Source organism: Poecile atricapillus, chromosome 11 (assembly GCF_030490865.1).
Source record: "Poecile atricapillus isolate bPoeAtr1 chromosome 11, bPoeAtr1.hap1, whole genome shotgun sequence".
NCBI classification, from domain to species: Eukaryota; Metazoa; Chordata; class Aves; order Passeriformes; family Paridae; genus Poecile; species Poecile atricapillus.
This window is the reverse complement of record NC_081259.1, coordinates 3,281,693-3,301,263: the sequence shown is the minus strand read 5'-3', so window position 1 is coordinate 3,301,263 and position 19,571 is coordinate 3,281,693. Positions and strand designations below refer to the sequence as shown.

Genomic DNA, 19,571 nt, shown 5'->3' with positions numbered 1-19,571 from the left:
TCTGTAGGGCCAAAAAATCCACAGAATCCAGGACTGTGAGGCGAAGGGAGAAGGGTGAGACACCCCCAGATCCTCAGCAAAAAATTGCTGTGACACTGCACAAGTTCATTAGGTGACTTTCATTTACCCTTCCCTGGCTCATCACCTTCAAAGCCACATGATCATACCACATCCTGCAGTCTTTGAAGTCTCCCTCAGAATGGGAAGAACCAGAGTCCCCACTGTGATCAGAAGCACAACAAGGCTCCTCTGAGGCCTCTGTAGAAAACTCCTGACGTTCAGTGCTTTTTATGGCAACTCAACAGATGTGCAATTCCAGAGCAACCGCCCCAAATGACCTTTTCCTATTACACACCAAAAGCACTGTCTAGCACTGTCTGGCTTTTGGCAGATTCTTGCTGTAAGTGCAGAGTCCTTTCCTGTTCCTCCTACCTCCCTTCCAACTGTATTTCCCAGACTCATCTAAAAGCAACCTCTTCTCCTACAGCCTTCCACTATGTTTTCCTGCCTAATCTTTCCCTTTGTAATTTTAGCTACCTCATTCTTGTTAAACCCACTGACAGTTTCTGGATGCTGTTCAACAAAAGCCACAAATAAAAGTTACACTGCTGAATCCTTTCTGCAAGGTCAGATTTCTCCTTAGAAGTTCTTTTCTATTGCTGCCTTAAAAACCCTCTCCAGCTCTTCCTCAGGAGCCCTTTGCTCCCTTCCCTCCTCCCACAATTCCTTTAACATCTCCACATAACCTTGATGGAGGGCAAGCTCTGTTTTACAATGTTCTGTTACTTCAGCAGCACAAAAAGGAAGAGAGGGTATCCAAGTGGGGCAATGACAAACAGCTAAAATTAATTCTCCCTAAGCCCCAGGAGTTTTCAGAGAACCTCTGACTGGTACTCACATTAGACAGGTTTTATTAGCTTCACCTAAAAGTAAAAATCATCACCTCTCCAAAGCAAAACAGAAAAAAAAAGGGAGATCCTGCACACAAACCAAGCCTAGAAATTAAAGAAAGTAAGTAACTGGGGTGTATTCTTACTACTCCACCTAAAACCCTCTGTCACTGCTGAATTATCAGAGGGACAGGATGCCACAAAACGTCCCTGGTACCAGCAGCAGGACAGAAGCACTTCTCAAAAGATGATTAACCCCAGACATGGAGCCCCTTTGCCTCTGCCAGGATACTGCACAGAAATTGTCTCTGTGTCCTGGCCTGTTATTTCTCCACCAAAACCCCTGGAATTTCAGATTCACAGCTAGGTGATGCCAGTGGATTGCCTGAAGTTCAGGAATTACAAATGGTTGTGCATTGAAAGAACAGCTGATTACAGACTGAGAGCTGTCCTCTCATTTTTAATGCCCAGTCCTACAAAACTCTATCTCCAATTTCTCTCTCACTGGAATGGAGGACAAAATCAGGCATCAACTGCTAGGAAAAATTACTGCAGAGCAAAATGATCCATTATTCCACAATTCACCTCCCAAAAATGGTTTTGTTTTGCTTTGGGGTTTTTTTGTTTATTTTTTTTCTCCCAAACAGCCACTTTCATACCAAATCACAAGTTCATGACTATTTCTCTGGCACAGCAGCAAACAAGAACTTGAGACAGAAGTCATGAACTCTGAGCTGCATCTCAAAACACCATTGAGATTTTACTGCAAGGATTGTTATCCAAGTTAGTCTGTGGCTTGGACACATCAGTTAAAACCTTATTCTTCTACAAAACAAGCTCAGTCATCAACACAACTCATCAGGACTTTGTTTTAATGGCAGGTCTGTGAGGCAGGACAGGATAAGCACTGTGATCTCTGCTCAATGGCTCAATTTGTCACCAGGATTCAAAGAGTCTCACCTCCTGGGTTATGTACACCCATCTCCCATGGAAAGGACACTTTTCTGATGGCACAAACAAGGACTCATGGTAGATAAATAAATTTAGTGGTACAGGAGGAGGTTCAGTGAGCATAGCTTGAGCTATGGACAGTAATAACATGGAAGAGGCAAAGACACCTAAAAGATGAGCAATCTACCTTAGTCCAGGAAGCATCTCTCTGCTTTTCTAACCAGAATGACCACGGAACACCCATGAACATCCCGAGACAAGGACAGAGAACAGTGACAATTGAGCTCATCACCACCTGCCAGGCTGCATTTCACTGGGTTCCAATGGAAACCAGCACTCAGCTTAATCAGGAACCAAGCAAAGGAGGAGCACAGCTGCTCTGGAAGGGGAAAAAATCCATCATACATGAATGCATATTTACACTTTCTTTTTATGTCCCTTTTTCACCTTGACAGCAGAGGAAGAAAAACCTGGATTCCCCCACACTCCTCATGATCCACACTGAGAGAATCACCCAGAACAGACCTGCAGTAAAGCCTCACTTGCCACATGTGATGGAAAAGGACACTTCTGAACACCAGACTGCTGCAGGAGGCTGCATGAGGAAACAATCACAGGCTTGCAGGGAAAACCCAGACTCCCCATTTGGAACAGAAGGGACCTGGAAAAACCAAGGGATTTATCCACAGAAGTGAGACACACTCCCATGGGCAAAGTGCTGAGTTCCTGATACAGGGAATCCTTCTGTGCTTGCAAACACTTAATCACATTACATCTTCTGTGGAGCCCATTGTTGAAATCCTGCTTTAATTCTCCAACAGCTGCTTCCTAATATGGACTAATACAGGTTGCAGTACTTCTCTCTATTTTTAGTGCACATGTTTTTGGCCATAACAACTGCTCTTTCAGGCCAAGTCAAACCTGCAGAGAAAACACAGCTAAGAGACAATGATTAAAGATGGGGAAATGCAACGTAGCAGTAACATGTGTTTAAGATTTATACCTGTTCAGGGAAAGCATTCCCTACATTTGATACCTGTAGACCAGCGCTTACTCTAAATTATTACCAGCTTTGATAAATTGTTAAAACAGGTTGCAAAGTAACAAAGTGCAGAAAAGCAACACGTTGTTATTTTGTGAATTAAAATATTGATCTTCCTGTTATTTCACTGTATGTACAGCACATTTGCATTAAAGGAAAAACTGGTTCATTTAAACTGACAAAAGGGTTTAAAGCAAACCCACATTTAAGAGTAATTTATGAGGTCTATATCATAAACATGAAATAACAACCTTCCCTCCAAAGACAAGCTGCTCTCTCTCATGCTCCTGGACTGTATTTTCATCAAACCCTTTCTATGTAAGGAGACTTTAATACATCACTGGAGACTTTTGGAGAAGTTGTAACAGAACTTACTTTTCCCAAAGAAACAGAAAGTTTTATGACATGGTTAGAGGAGATTCCTATGCTTTCACAACATGGTTTGATTCTGTCTTGAGCATTGATATTTTCTCAAAATCAAGAAAAACTGAAATTTTTTTCCATCCACAGACTCTGATGGCAAAGGAAACATGCAAAATACGTGTCCAAATCTCAGTAAATAGTTAACCTACTGTTTTTCCATGATAGTTTAAAAAAAAAATAATCCATTTACTGCACCTGAAGCTGTGGTAGATATTGTCACATGGAAACAGCTTTATTGTATGTCACAGGTCACAGAGACAGGACAATGAAAGAAGCTCTATCTCAGAGGTTGGGCACTGCAAAAATCATGTATGATGCCTTAAAAGAGATCCTTCTCTCCTGCCTGGTTCTTCTGCAGGGAAATTCTTACTTGTATGTATTAAAACCTGCAAACAAAACTCCCTCTGACTCCACTCTCTCCTTAGCAAAAACACTTCTCCAGGACCTTTGACAAGAAAGTTGTCAGAGCCTGTCTTTACAATGAGAGCAGGGTGTGACAGGAGGTTTGTGCAGATGCTGCCCGGTGTCCAGAGATGAGAAGTGTTTCACATCACTGGTGTGAAGTTATTTCCCATGTTCCTCACGACTCCCTGCTCCAGAGCAAGTGAAACCCAACCTTCCCTTCCTTCCCCCTCATTGCATGTGCACCTGGAAACCTTTTAATAGGTTTTCTGTTTGCCTCACAGGGGCTCATGTTCATGCCTGAGCAGAAATGTGCATTGTGACTTCAACTCTCTCTCTCGCTGGATGACAGGTGATAAAAATAAAACATATTCACATATCATATGACTAACAATAGCACCTGGCCCATGGTGATGGGATCCCTCCTTTGCTGCTGGAGCACTTTGGAATTTAAACAAAGGAACTAAAACATCAGCCCTGGGACTTTTTTTAACCCATTAGTAGACACTTTCAGGTTCAAATCTCAAGGATCCAGTCATGCAAAACCTTAAGTACTTTCCCATTCTTGACTACAGCCAGATTAATCCTCTTATACAGATTATTCCAGGAGAAATTTGGCTCCCACAAAGTTCTCCTGCAGACCTAAAAATAATTTTGAGCGCTGCAGGACATGTAACACCACTCAGACTAAAGGAGTTGTTTTAAGAGATTTTAACCACCCCTTATCAAACCAGCCTGATGGCATTACCTGGCCCCAAGCCACTTTCCCTCTCCCAAGGCTGGGGTCTGCAGGGAGAGCACCACATTTCTGCGTGGAACATGGGGCCAATGGAAAGCTGTACTCTCTGACCCTCTCAACAGCACTTCCTAATCAAGTTAATTTTGCTTTCTTAAAGTGCTTTCCTGCTCCTCCTCCAAATACTCACACATTACATCACCAAGAACCTTTGTTTATCAAGTTATTAAGTTCATATATCACAGGAAATTTGCCACTGAGCAATTTAGCCCTGTTTAAATTTTTATGACATGATCAATAGTTAGCATTAAAAATTCAGCTGATGTTCTGTGCTTTGATTCCCAAATAACCCCAGATTATGCCAGCTACCTCTGAATTATAGAATTTTAAGAAGAGAATACATGTAGAGGTGGTTCTTGTATATTCAGAAAATACAAGAAAAGCAGTAAAGGACTGGAAAACGCCCAAGCATGGCAGTTCTGTGCCCTTGAAAAATACTCATTTTATACTGTATTTACACAGACCTGTCTTTTTCTGTCTGTGTCATTCCACAATACAGGGTTTGTATCTAAGATGTCTGGCATAGAAATATCCCCATGTATTTACAACCTCCAGCCTTTCCTGCCAAGTTTCAGCCTGGGTGAGCCAAATTTTAAGCCAGTGGAAAACAACCTCTAGTACAAATCTGACCAGTCCATGTTGGTGAGTATCACTGTAAGGAGACCTTTTCCCAGGAGAAACTCTGGAAGCACACCCCTAGATGGTCACCCACACACTTTTTATTAGACATAGAGCTTTTTCGTGTCAGACAGGATTCATTTTTTTGTTTCTAAACTCCTTGAGCACAAAAGTTAATCCAAAGCAGACAGGAGGCAATTAGGTCATTAACGTGCTGAGCCTATTAACAACCATGAGTTACATTTGTGTCCCTCAACAATGACAAATATCCAGGGGTCTGCCTTTAAGTGGGAAAGCCCACAAGCAATTGCATTATTTCAGGACAGGGCTACTGCCAAGCAGCACTGCAGGGGCTTGGCTCCCTTCTTAGCACAGCAGAAGGAATCAGCACCCAGGGGATGGGAATTCTGTTCCCAGCTGTAGCAGTGGGTCCCCAGAAGCCTCCAGGAAGGATGAGGTGCCAATGGAAATACTCTTTTTTCAGTATCTTCTTTTAGTATCTTCATGCTCACTCAGCTCCTCTTTCCCTTTGTGATCCTGTGTAATTATTGCCCAGTGTCTCCCCAATTTCCTTCCTTTAGTTCCTCCTCTCAGGGAGGGAATTCCAGTTCTGCCAAGGACAGGGAGCATCCTTGCCCATAGAAAAAAGGCCAAAAGGTTCAGTGGCCAAAGGGTGAGGCTGATTTCCTAGACTGATTCTGATTCAATTCAGATTTTAACTAATGGCTGTCTCATTTTACAGTGTAAGAATTCTGAAATGCATTTTCTGTTACCACAGGGATGCAGCACCTATGGAACTTGGCTGGGAAATCAGAGCAGCGCTGAATTCTGATGTTTTCTCTGAAAAGAGACATAAGGGATCTGTAACTGTAACCAGATCCAAGATTTCATCCTCAGAGAATCAGAAAGAAGATTGGCTTAGTCTGAACCCCTGAGAATGATAAACTTGCTGAACTATTAAGAGCTCAGCTCCACACAGGAGAAAATAAAGGTCCTGGCTGCAGGATTTACCAGCAGCACTGCCAGGGAGGATGCAGCTTAGAAGCAGGCACAGGTTAAACACAAAAACTGAGATACAAAGCCTTACAGGCAAACTTCAGCTTCCTGGCTGCGTGTTCCAGTGAGCTCCTTCAGGAGCTATTCCCACAAAGAAGCTTTTTGTGCCTCCTGTTGCTGCCACATCCTTCCGTGTCCAACAGCAGCCCTTGTCCCTGAGCACTCAGCTCTTCCCACACCAGTGATTCTCACTCCTGCACCCAGAAAACCTCCCATCCAGGAGAAGGGAGGAGAAAAATGTAAGGAACAGAAAATACAGGGACACTGCAACCTAATGAAAAATTTTCACAAAGTTCATAAAAAATACCTGCTCTGCAACACACCCAGAGAGAATTTGAGAAAGGATAAAATTAAATTGCTCTAAAGAAGCCAAGAAATAGTTTATACCAGCTGGCAATTTGACTGTGTGGCTTTTAAAGTGGGAGAAGACAGGACATGATTAATGAACAGAGTTGGCCATTTTCTCCTGAAAAATGATAGCAAATTATATATATGATATAATAGCTATTTTATCAGATAGAGCTTAAGTTTGATGAGTCAAACACCAGATAGAAAAGAAAAATCAAGCTCCTAGTTAAAAAGAAATTCATCTTGCTGAACTACATTTCGTAGTTCCAAATGCACACAAGCCCTTACAAAAGCAATTAAAAACCATAAAATAATACAAAGTCTGCTCAGTTGACCCTGATATGGATCGTGTGCTCTGCTAGACAGAACTAAGAATGATGGCATGAGAAGTTGAAAAAGAAAGCAGATTGTTTTGAAAGACAAACTGTGCATCTCTTCCACCTCCAGATATCCATTTATCCTATTATGAGCTGGATCCCTGGAGTTGTATTCCACAGATGAAACTTCTAATTATAAATTATAATTAATTAAGTTATATCAAAGTAGCTGAAGTGATGTTTTCCACACTCCGAAATGGGAGGATCACCATTCTATCTCTGCTTGCTTAGGACAACTCCAGTGGAAAGGCAAGATGGAAGAGCCTCCATCAACACTGACTTCTGTCCTTTGCTTCAAGTGAAGTGAATCCCTCCCTGAGCAGTGGTCACACTGCAAAATTAGAGCAGAATTTATCACCTCACAAGTCCAGTGTTACAGCACGTGCCCTGACAACTTCATATCTGTGATGCGACTCCTGCCTGAAGCAGCAACAGGATTCACTCACACTTGCCATCCTTCCCCAGCTATGGCTGCCCAACCACCAGAATTACAAAATACAAACAGAATTCCCATGGCTGCTCTCTGGAGCCACTCCAAGCTCACCTGCTACAACTTTGCAGTGCTCCTCAGGGCCCTGTGGCTTGGTGGGATGGCCGGGTTTTGTGGATCGTCTCCTCCTGATGAAATGTTCCTTCCCACTGAATGAGGTCTCAGATGCATTCACAGGTTGGATCAGCAGCTGCTCTGATCCAAGCTGGATGTAGCCAACCTGTCCACAAAACAGAACAAAAAAAACTCCATCAGTTTGGTACCTAAGCCTTGTCTATCCAGTCCAGTCTGAAACCCAGGTCATTCCACTGCAATTATTTGCAGTGTGAGGAAATGATGTCATGGTTGTGTTCAGCCTGGGTGAGACTAAAAACTTCATTTGCTTCTCTTATTTATTTTTTGTATCACTGAGCACTATTTAGAAACAATGCACTGTACTTGCACAAAGGAAAGGTGGGGATTCCTGTCAACACTTTTGCTTTCCCTTCTTCTGCTCCCTACAGACACAGCCCCAAAAATGTGTGTTTTACAAGATGCCCAGCTCACATGAGGACAAATAAATCCTGTTAACAGAAATCCCTTTAAAATCACCTCTCCAACTGCCAGGATTGCCTTGCTATTGAATGACATTTACTATCTCAGAGCACAGAGGTGACACTGCCTGCACACAGGAGGCCTCTGTGTGTACCAACCTCACAAGGAACACTGAGCAAACTGATGCAAGTTTTTTGGGACCAAATACCTCTTCCTGACTACATTGAGGACCACATAGTCAGTTCTGCTCTCTCCTGCAATTCCATGGGTTGGATTTCTGAGGTGAAGTGAGGAATGGACTGTTGCACTGTCCCAGTTTCAGGATTTTCCACCATCCCTGGAATAAGTGACACTAGGAAGGCAAAGACCCTGCCTAAATAACTCCACAGAGCCCAGGTCAGAGCACTCAAATCCCTGCCTTCCTTGCACCAAGTCCAGACCTTACACCAGGGCTGGCAAGAACACCTTTGGAAGCCAGCTTCTGCCCCAGGAGAGCCCTCCTCTGCTCACAACCCAGAGCTTTTAAGGTTCTTTTATACTTTTTCCACTCCTTTTCTGGCATGAAAAGAAGAGAGTGAAAGCAAAGTTATCACCTTAAAACTTAACAAAGCCTCCAGGTTTAGTAATCAACACCGAGGTTGTAACACTTTGCACAAAGTGAGTATTTACAATGAGGGGCTCTTACTTTTCATTGTACTAATCCAGTGATTATTTATATTGCAATTAAAAGTCTCAAAACACAGCTCTGCCATGTACTTCCCCTTGAGAGAAGTCTTGAGGTCTGATTTAACTTCTGTTAACAACAGAAGGGCTCATCTGGTCTGCCAGGATTGTGCACCTGAGAGGTAAAGGTGCTTCCAGAGAGCTCCAACACCCACCCTATATATAAAAAGAGGGGCCAGATTTTTCTGATCCCCCCCTCCCCACGTCCTGTGCCAGCCAGGCAGCTCTCCAAAGAAATGCTCTGCACGTACATCCAAATGCTGTATGTTCAACAGCTGACTGTACTAATATGATTTATAATATACATTACATACACACTATATATTGTACATTTCCACACCTCCCTGCCAAATTCGGTCCTCACGTACACCCAGGAAATCCCTTTGGCCCAGTATTTCCAGCAAGAGGAATTTCTGCTAGCAGAAATGAGAGCTCTCCTCCCTTGACAGCCACACAAACTGAACAGCATTCAGGGGAAACCAGGGTGTCTCAGAAAGGGTCACTGATTTCCAAAGAGCACTTGGACAAAAATAAAACTGTAAAATTTGGTGTCTCCACTGATCATGGCTGCAAAGCACAGCAGAGACAATCAGTCTCTGAGGAAACAAGAGACACCTCTTTGGGGGCCTTCCAAAAGAGGTCATGCTCTTGGGGCAGGGGAATTGTTTAAGGATAAAATGCCTTGGCACTTCCTACTTACAGAGAAAACCCAACATTATTCCTAGGACCTACAAAATGCTTACCAGTATACAAGACCCACTCTGCCCTGGAGTGTCCAAAGTGCTGCCTTTTCACTTAAATCACAAGCTGGGCTTTGTAAGAACTGCTTCAGAGACAGCAAAGGCTCTGGTGACTTGTTCTTCCAGCCTCCTTTACGATGCTCTCCACTACTTCCCCTCCTTGTTCCAATCCTCCTGCTGGGAGGTAGCCCCAGCCCCCTTTTTTAATATAGGTTTTAATTATTTAGAAGAAGGGTTGTAAATCTGGTGCCATGGTACTAAAAGCCATACCAGAGCTCCTGACAGACTGCCAACCATTTCAGCTGGTGCCAAAAATATGTAAGAAGAAGTCAGTTTCATCACCACCCGACATTATCCCTATTTTCTGGCATCAAGAGTGAAAATAATTTAAACCACTGGAAAAGACTTATGTTTCACATTTGCTGTGGAATTGTGAAACCTATGGAGAGAAAGAGCCATGAGTCTTCACCCTATACGTTGGGAAACATCTCAAGCTCAATCTGACAAGGCAAATAGAGTTTTAAGCAGGAAGGGTTTGCAGGATCAGGCCTGTAAAGTATCCCTAGGGAGTTAAAATTTTCCCCACACTTGCCAGTTGGGTTCTGAAGAGTCCCCAGACCTGTTGACCCAGAGAAGATCTTTTGGACCCTGTAACTTGAACTGTCCAGTCATTATTTTGCTTTTTCCATAAGAAATTAATTTCTCATTTGCACCCCTCAAATCCTCCAGATCCTGCCCTGTGCTAATCCCAGCATGAGAGATCAGACATCAGCCCTGGACAAAGGCTCTGTGCTTTTCTTCTCTTGTCTGTACGAGTTGAGGGACTGCAGAAAGCTTTGGATTTTGAAGGTAAGGAAGTAAAACAGAAGACCACGTAACCCTCGGAGCTACTTTTCCCACATCTCTGGAAATCATTCCAATTAAGTGAAATGCTTTGGATCTGCCAATTCCCATTTGCGTGGGGAGATGCATATCAAAAGCTGGGATACTCCCTCCCATCCTTCTCTCCCTGTGGGAGTCCAGGACCTGCTGCTGTGCCAGATCCTGGGATAGCTGAATTTTGGGAAAAGCAGCTGTTGCCCAACCCCACCATCCTGGAGAATCTGAGACACAGGGACCCAAAAAATTCAGAGGAGTGCAGGAGTTCACCATCATCTGCATTAATTTTACAGTTGGTATGGCCAGACCATGCAGCTGACAGAATCCTGCAGCTCTGCTAACAAGAAAGGCTGGAATGATTTCAGCCTCCAAAGGCAGGCAAACTGACAAGTTGATTAAAACAAACAATAATCCACACTTCCCACTACAGCCCCACTCACCACTGTGCTTAACAGTGGCAAGATCTTTCACATTAAGGATATTTCATATCCTTATTTTAGAAGTCAGCTCAACATTGCTCACCACCAAAACATTCCTATGCTCTTATCCAGGGTTTCACACACACAGTGGTCACTCAAGCAACCTGCTCACTTTGTTCTACTCTTTTACCACCAGTAGTTCACTCCTCTGCTACAAATAATTTTCCAGTGGAGCTTTTTTTGGGCTAAATGACAGCAGGGAAAGGAGGAAGGTCCTCACACTGTGTCACTGAAATGCCAGTGGTAACACAGCCTTTGTATGACCCCATCCTGCCTCCTTGGCTTCACTGCTCTGTCCCTGTGCCCTGGTAGTGCTGGTGGAGCTACAGCAGCTCCAGGGCCTGCTCAGAACAGGGATCCAAATTCTCCGTTTTCTCTGCACATGGTTCTCGACCTTCCCACATGTTAACACTCTCCAACAGTTACACTGTTTTTCCAGCCCTTTTTATTTTCACAACATCTTTGAAGGAGATCTGTGAAATGCTGAATCTTTAACAGATTTTTCTCTTGCTCCTAAGTGTTCATTAGTTACATACATACCAACACGCTGAAAAGAGAACAGATTTAAACATCTGACAAATTCCATCCCCTTCTCAATTTCTCAACTGTTACGCTGTAAATCGTTGTTTAACCATTTCCTCAAAGTTAAAAGGAAGTTAATGTTTAAAGTGAAGAACAAAACAACCCACAAATACAGTTTAATAAACTTCATTTGGGTTTTAGTCCCACCCTCATTAACCATGCTTTGGTTGGTTATTATTTAAAAGTGCAATTCAAGCAAATTGAAAAGAAGAGCTTTAAACTAAGTTTTGTTCCGGAGTACTTTCAGGTTTACACTCAACTCTGAGAGCAGACCATACCCAGGAATATCTGTCCTGGCCTCCAACACTGCTAAACGAGGAAACCCCAACATGTTCTCCCTCTTGTCCACTGTGGAAGAGGAAAGAAAATCCCAGCACAAGGAAATCCAGCAGAGTAATTTTAAGAGGTTTAACTTTTCAGCTCATGGCCCAGCTATGGATGAATGCCAGACAGCTCCTCTCCCAGACAGGAGAGTTCAGCGGAGCTGAAGGTTTCCTCAGGGGAAATTGTATCATCTTATAATCCCCACACGCCTGCTCTGCCCTGCTTCCCACAGCAGCAGAGGCTCCTGAGTCACCTGAAGGGCAGCACCGCCCCTGTGCACACAGAAAACACTACACTGGCCAGGGATGGAGCTCACCGAGCTGCAGCATCAGCTCTGGACCAGGCAGCACCTCCCTCTGCAGTGAAGGAAGGAGGGCAAACTCCTCCAGAGGAGCAATTCACCAACCTAAGGTACCTACAGCACAAGATGAACCATCAGGGAAGTGCCCATCTTTATCACTCACTCAGCCCTGGACAACCAGACTGGCCTAAACCTCCCAGACTTTGGCCTCTTCTGCATCCTTGTTCCTCTTTTCCCATGGACAGAGCATTTACTGTTTTACCAGGAGTCCTTGAAGTTATTGCTCATTCCCTGGAGGCTGCAGTCCAAGATACTCAGTTCTCTTTGCCCTCACTGCCCTTCCAGACAGGATCCAAACCCATACCAGGACATCCTGCAAGGCACACCCACCTGGAAATCAGTGGGACCTCAGAGGAAGAAGTCCAGATAGATGCTCTTATCATCTGTCCTTGTCTACATCTTACACCCTCACAAAGTTTATGGATGGTCCCAAGTGAACAGAACATACCAGAATGAAGACCCACCATCCAGAAATATTTTAACAAGCTGGAAAATTTGTCTACCAGGAGATGAAGGAAGTTTAACAAAGGCAAATGTACACAAAGCTTGGAAGAAAATAAGCCCTTTTGTTGTCTGAGTAGATTGTATGAGACTACAAAATATTTAAGTTTTTCCAACATCCAGTGTGCATCTCTTAAGGTGTAGCTTCAATTAGTCTATTCTACCCCACAAAGAGAAAAGTCACCATTCTCACTCCATGAGCCCTTGTAATGTGCATCATCCATTTCCATGCAAAAAGTTCAAAGGAGAAAAAACTGGGGTACTAAAATGTTAAATGTTATATGAACTAGCCTGAACAGGAGGGAGGCACAAACTCCTCTCTTACTTCAACTGAGAAGGACAAGACACTTTATTTAGAGACAAGACAAAGAGCAACCCTGAACCCAAGATCAATGACTATGGATTTTAAAATGGAAGAGAAATGATTTAGAATCAAACTTCTGCCTCTAAATGCATCCCAGTGATTTTCACCTTTTGGTTCCTGAACAGTTTTCAACAGTTTCCTTTCATTTCTAAGTATAATGTTTATTTTAACATGGACTCATGACCCTCTTAAAACTGTAACTGTTTCCAAAATGTAGGTACAAGAAATGTGAAAAGTCTATACCTGCTGTAAGGGGCTGATGCTGCAGTCCAGCACTTCAGCATGTGACAGTGACTCAACTGTGGCTTTACAGAGCTGGAACTTTCCAAAAAATAAAGTTCCTGTACTGGCTGTTGTCTTCTAGTGATGGTCCCAGGGGCTGCAGAACTGCCTGTGAGTGCCCAGCACCAGGGAAAGCCTGTGCAGCCCTGAGCTGTGGCCAGAATCCCAGGGCTGGCACAGCTGCACTCCCCAGAGGACAGCACTGCCAAGGGGAAGGCAGCAGCACTTTCCAGGAACACTGTGCCTCCACTGTGCTGAATTCCCAGCTTGTCACAAGGAACAGGAGGGCTGGAGCTTCCTCACATGAGGTACTTTAGCTGTACCTAAATGATGAGACCTTAGGTACAGCAGTCCTTACCTCCCTCTGACCTCACACAGCTCTGAGAGCACGGCCACCCTTCCCAAAGCAGCAAACTACAGCAGCCACACACTGGTTAACAGCAGCATCTGTGAGCAGAGCTTAAAAACCAGAGCCCAACCTTCAGATGCCACACTGGGAATCCAATATCATCACCAGGAAGCAATTGCTCAGTCTGGCTGCAGCTCAGTTTTCATGCCACTGTGTCAGGGATTTTGTTTTTACTAGAACTCTACTTGCCCTGATCATTTTATATCACTTTTGGTATGATTTATGGCATAGCTGCGAGTATGATTACAGCAAGGCCTGAGCCAGCTGTAGATCAGGACACAGCATTACTGCCCACTCTTACCTCGTAGCAACCAGCTTTTCTGAAGGAGATATCCTGATCACCCAGCTAGAGTCCAATGAGCATTCCCCTGCTGGAATTTTCAGGAAACCCCCCACTGCAGCACTAGAACTGCTCAGAAGACAAATGCCAGGACAAACAGGCTGCAAGGTTTCCACTACCAAGGTCTTTCCTCTAGCCCAGCAGGTCTGGCCCATGTCCCACCTGTGAAGCTGCTGCTGAGGGCAAAGCCTTATTCCTTCTGCAGCAAACAGGGCTCAAGGAAGCAATGGGAAAATAAAAAAATATATAAACTTTTAAGAAGTGATGGTCTTAGTATTTTAAATTGCTAGACTAGAAGGCAAAAAATATTTCACCTGCTCTCAGTTTAACTCATGACAGGTTAAAGATTTTCTAGAAAATTTGGGGCTAACTTTTGATTCCTCTGGTCCCAGAAAATGTCTTGCCACAAAATTGCACAACTTTCACTTATGGGTATGCTGGTTTAGTGTGGCCACTGCAAAAGGCTCTGTGAACACTGTGAAAACAGCCTAAAATGTGAGATATTTAATGTTTAAAGACAGACTTAAGAAACTGTGGTCCACTTAGCTAGAATAAGAAGGTTCATCTATATGGTGGTATGGATTATTTCAGTGAAACCATTTCAGTAATTAATGAGGTTCATATTAAGTTTATTTTCATCCATCTTAAGTTCAGGCTCATCCTCAAGACACTGGAGTTTTCTGTTCTCTAGTTTTGAGCTCACAAGGGTGTTATAAACCCAACTCACTGAAATGAACCATGCACCTGCTTTTAGCCCTCTCCCATTCCTGCTGATTATCTGAATCAGGATGATTATCTGAATGAGGAGGATGAATAGATTCCTCTAATAGGAAAGGAGTATCCCAACATGCAGAAACATCTCTCTCTCAACACATCTGCCCACACCACTCTCAGCACTTGCAGGACCAGGTGCACAGGCAAAGGCAAGCAGAGCTTTACCAACACTGTCACTAACACACAGGGCTTTGGTCTCCAAGAGGTGACACAAACCAGCAGCTTTGACACTGATCCCAGGTTGATCCAGCTCAGTTATGTCAATTTAGCCATTGCTTAGAACTGCCATGATACAAACAGGTACTGCAATATTGCTGTTCACTTTTGCTGAGTAGTGAGCAAAAACTAACTAGTCTTGTCTCTTTTTCAGCTTTTCTACTGGGAATTTTGCCAAGCTTTTTTTACCCCCTCCTCCATTACCTGATCTCAGGCAGTGAGATTAATTAATTAATACTATGCCTACAACTACATTCCTCTTTTTTTAAAGGTTCCTCCTCTGCTTTCCAGCTTTGGAAGCCCAGCAAGATTAACAAAACACACCTGGTGACAAAAGCGTAGCACTGTTAGTGATTTAAGGCTTGGACTAGAGATATTAGTTTTAAGCCTCCCTCAGTGGAACTCAGCTCAACTTCCAGTGTCACTCAGACCTCAGCATCTCTGTTGGGTTTTTTTAATCCTGAGGCACAGCGCCCTCAGATGGCTCCAGAACGAAGGCTGGAGTCCCGAGGGCAGAGTGTGAACTGCTTCTCACTACGGTTTAAGGATAAATCTCCATTATCAGGTCTGTTCTGACAAGCACACTTCCCAGGACCATCTGCTGGGAATCACTGCCTAATGCCCCACTGACTTCCTGAAGTACTTTCAAGCTATCAGCAATAATTGCAAACTACTCAATGTCTTAAGCATCTCAGCCTTCACCACTGAGAAACTTTCTGTCCCACACAAGATCACCTGCTCCCACTAGGATGCTCAGAGGAGAGCCAGGCCCTGCAGAGCCATCTGAAACTACAGCCTCGGGCAGAGAAACCTCGACACTTGTAGTGGGAGCAGGTTCCCTGACCACAGCTCCCAGTGAACACCGATGGCAGGAGCCTGGGAAGAGGCAGCACAGCTGCCACAGGATCAAACCAGGACGGCACCAAGTGATCCCCTGCCCGTGGCTGGGGGACAGTGACACGAGGTGTTCCCTTCACCGAGACTCCTCTACAGCACCCTCGGGCTCTGCCGCCCACCCACAACGGAAGCGCTGGGCCTGAGGCCCCTCAGGCTTGGCTGAGGCAGCTCCACAGTGGAGAGCCAAGGTGGGCAGAACACCCACCATGGGCCAGCGGCAGTGCTCGGCAGGGCCCGGGAGGTGAGGGGACAGCGAGGGTCCCCTCGCTGAGGGCAGGTGAAGCACAGGCATCCCGCCTCATCGGGCTGTCAGTAGCAGCCCATGAAGGGGAGCGGGGCGGGATGGCGGTGCCAGCCCTGAGGAGGGGAGCGGGGCGGGATGGCGGTGCCAGCCCTGAGGAGGGGAGCGGGGCGGGATGGCGGTGCCAGCCCTGAGGAGGGGAGCGGGGCGGGATGGCGGTGCCAGCCCTGAGGAGGGGAGCGGGGCGGGATGGCGGTGCCAGCCCTGAGGAGGGGAGCGGGGCGGGATGGCGCTGCCAGCCCTGAGGAGGGGAGCGGGATGGGGTGGCAGTACCAGCCCGGCGCAGGTGCTGAGGGAGGCGAAGGAGTCGCTGCGGTTCAGAGCGTGTCCCGAGTAGAAGCAGAGCCGCTCCCGCGGGGGCCGCCGCGCCTCCCCGCGCCGCCGCTCCACCGCGAAGCCCCGGGCCAGGAAGCGCAGGTCGCGGCGGAGGTGCAGGTACAGCTCGGCGCCGGCGGCGGGCAGGCGGAGCAGGACAGCCTCCTCCTCCTCCTCCTGCTCCGCCGCTGCCCGCCGGCGCCGGGGGCCGGCGCGATCCCCTCCGGGCGGCAGCAGGTGGATCTTCTCCAGCGGCACTCGCTCCGGAATCACCACTTCCAGCTCCGCTCCGCCAGCTGCAGGCGAGAAGGAGAGAGGCTCAGGCGCTCGCACCCCGGAGCCGCGGCCCGACGGGGCGGCCGAGGGCTGCGGCACCCCCCGCTCCCCGGGACAGCCCTGCGCTCGGGTTTCAGCGCAGACAGCCCCACGCTGGAAACTGAACGGGCTGCGCGGACAATGGAGCCAGCGGAGCAGGACGATTTATTTCTCTCTATATACACATATATTAGAGACAGAAACGTGCAGGGAAGAGAGGAATAGAGCAAACACTAAAGCTACTTGTATCATTAAAAAAAATATATATAGCTCAGACACAAGCATCGCATTTCACCAACCCCAATAAAATCTGCAGGGAGAAGGGGAAAAGCAGAGCGAGCCGCAGCAGCAGCCAAGGACAGTCAGCAGCTTTCCACATGGAACGCTACAGCAGCAGCGGGAGGACAGGAAAAGAAAATACAAAAGCCTGGAGCAATTCGTCCCGCGGGCTGGGACCGCGGCCACACAGGGGATGCGGTGCGTGCCCTGCGCTCCGCGCCCGCACGCTGCTGCCCAGAGCCGGACCCTGTCAGCGCTGCCGGGGAAAGGGAGCCGGGGCTGCAGGGAGCGCTACCTGTGCCGGCGTCCAGTCCGCAGAGCAGCAGGCAGGGCACGACGAGGGGCAGGAGGCAGCCGTCAAACATGGTAGTGCGGCGGCGGGGCGAGCGCGCAGCACGGCGACGGGAGCGCGGCCCGAGTGCGCCCTGCCCGCGCTCGGCACCGGGGATCGCCGCGGCGCGCGCCCGGCCACGCCCCCCGCCGCTGCTCCGCGCGCCCATTGGCGGCGGCTGCCGCCGGGACACGCCCCCCGCTTCCCCATTGGCTGCGCGCCGGCTGCGCCGCGCGGGGGGAACGCACGTGGGCGCGGGCGGCCGACAGGGGGCGCCCTCTCCTGCCCCGGCCCGGCCTCTGAGGGACCGGCGGGGCGCTCCGGGAGCCGGTGTCGGTTCGGGACCCGCGGGGCCACCGGGGACATCCCGGCCGGGTCAGGGGGTCTGACGGACGGCATCCTGCCGCTGGGCAGCCCCGTAGAGTTTCCTCATCACTAATTGAATTTAGACACTGCTACAGCAGCTCGCTTGTGAAAGTCACCCATTCCTTTCCCAGCACCATCCGCAAGACCGGTGCCGGGGCTTGGAAGACCAGGAAAAAGAATGAGGTTGGCGATATCATAGAATGGGTTAGGTTGGAAGGCACCACAGAGGGACATCTAGTCAATCCTCCCTGCTCAAGCAGGGTCATCCCAGACCACAGTATATGGACACACACAGATTTTGGGCAACGATCCCACATACTCCTGAAGCACTCATTACATCGATGAAAATACGAAACAAGTGCATAAAGCTCAAGAAATATAAAAATTTATTTTCGCTAGCAATTCCCATTTTCACTGAGGTCCTGCAGCCACTGCAGTTCTTCCCACCTGGATGGGCCACATCCTGCATGCCCTCAGCTGTGCAGGCATCAGGAGAACTCGGTTTGGACAGGGGCTATTGAAAGCAGGAGGGTGATTTTCAAGAGCAGAAAGGTTTCCGCTGTGTTTGGTGGGCTTTGGATGGGATCCTGTGCTCCTGGCATGGCTGAGTCATGGAAAGCAGTCAAGACCCAACCTGTTAGCAGCTTTAAATTGTGGTGGCCCAGCAGAGCAGTGTCCTAGAGTTTAAACTTCTACAAAAATCTGCAGTTTTGTTACTGAAATTGTAGAGGAATTCAAAGGAAGACCCATAAAAGAGTGTGAATGACTCTGGCAGATCTCCCTGCAGCACTTCCACAAGACTTGTCCAGAGCCATACTGACAGCGGGAATGGCTCTGAGTTGCAAACAAGCAGAATTAGGTATGGATGCACACCCCAGGGAGGGCAGGCATTGGCAGAGTGCTGAGAAAAGGGCTGTTTGGAGCTGGGAAAAGGACTGGTGAGAGACAAGAGCATGTTAACACCATTCTCTTCCTTCCAGGCATTGAACAGGCAGCAAGAGCCACGTTTCCTTAGCGAGCTGCTCCTGTACAAGGAGAGAGGCTGTTTGAGAGCCAGAATCTTGGAGCTGCCTCCAGCTCTTCACACTGCTGGCTGTGCTTCTCCCAGGCATCAAGGGACACCCCATGGCACACTGTGGGCTGGTGCAGCACCTCAGAAAGACTTGCCCTGCAAGGACTTCTGCAGCACCTTATGGGCACAAGAGCGTGTTCCACCTCCTGCTGTGGCCTCAGGAAAGCCTCTTGTCCCTCCAGTGGGGTATCACTTGGAGGACATTCCCTGTGGTCAGCTGCAAGAGCTAAACTGAGGACCTGCAAGCAGCTCCCAGCAGGCAAAATCAGAGTAAGCCAAGACCCGTGGCTCACACTCTTCATTAAAATGAGATCAGGTGAGATTTAATAGCTCTGTGTTTCCCGCTCTTTCAAGGCTCACTCTGCTCCTAATAAGAATTTACCAAAGTAATGGGACTGGCCCAGACCCATTCAAGTTAGACAAAATCTCAGTTTGGGGCTGCCTTGCTCTGTTTCAACAGTGTAACATAACACAGAAAACAAAACCTCAGAGCCTGAATTTCCCTCCTGACCCGTTGTGAACCAACAATTTCAGTTCCTCCCTCCAAGGGCAGGGCCCCGGCTGGCACAGAATGGGGCAGAGCTCCCCCACAGCTCCTCCACCCGTGGCAATCCTCTGCTCCTGAGAACCACGAGGCAATTTGATTTGTGAGCTGCCAAACCTGGCCTGAGCCCTCAACAGCCACGTTTAAACCCAGACCACCAGCTGACTTCATTTGCTAAGGGACTGGAGCTGGTGCCTCGAAAGGGTTTGACGAGGGGGCTTAGATTTGTTTAACTTTCTAGTAGATCCTT

The 19,571-nt window shown here is 47.1% G+C and overlaps 1 protein-coding gene across 1 annotated transcript in view; it reads right to left on the bottom strand.

Moving 5' to 3' along the window:
• ADAMTS17 (ADAM metallopeptidase with thrombospondin type 1 motif 17) overlaps window positions 1-17,395 on the bottom strand; it is a 153,841-nt gene extending 136,446 nt beyond the window's left edge. Inside the window, exons 1-3 of the mRNA XM_058847265.1 lie at window positions 17,304-17,395; window positions 16,373-16,710; window positions 7,448-7,613 (exon numbers count right to left, since the gene is read on the bottom strand). Coding sequence (XP_058703248.1) covers window positions 7,448-7,613; window positions 16,373-16,710; window positions 17,304-17,373 — 574 coding nt within the window. The 5' untranslated portion in view covers window positions 17,374-17,395. The remainder of the gene's footprint in view (window positions 1-7,447; window positions 7,614-16,372; window positions 16,711-17,303) is intronic.
• Between the last annotated feature and the right edge of the window lie 2,176 nt (window positions 17,396-19,571).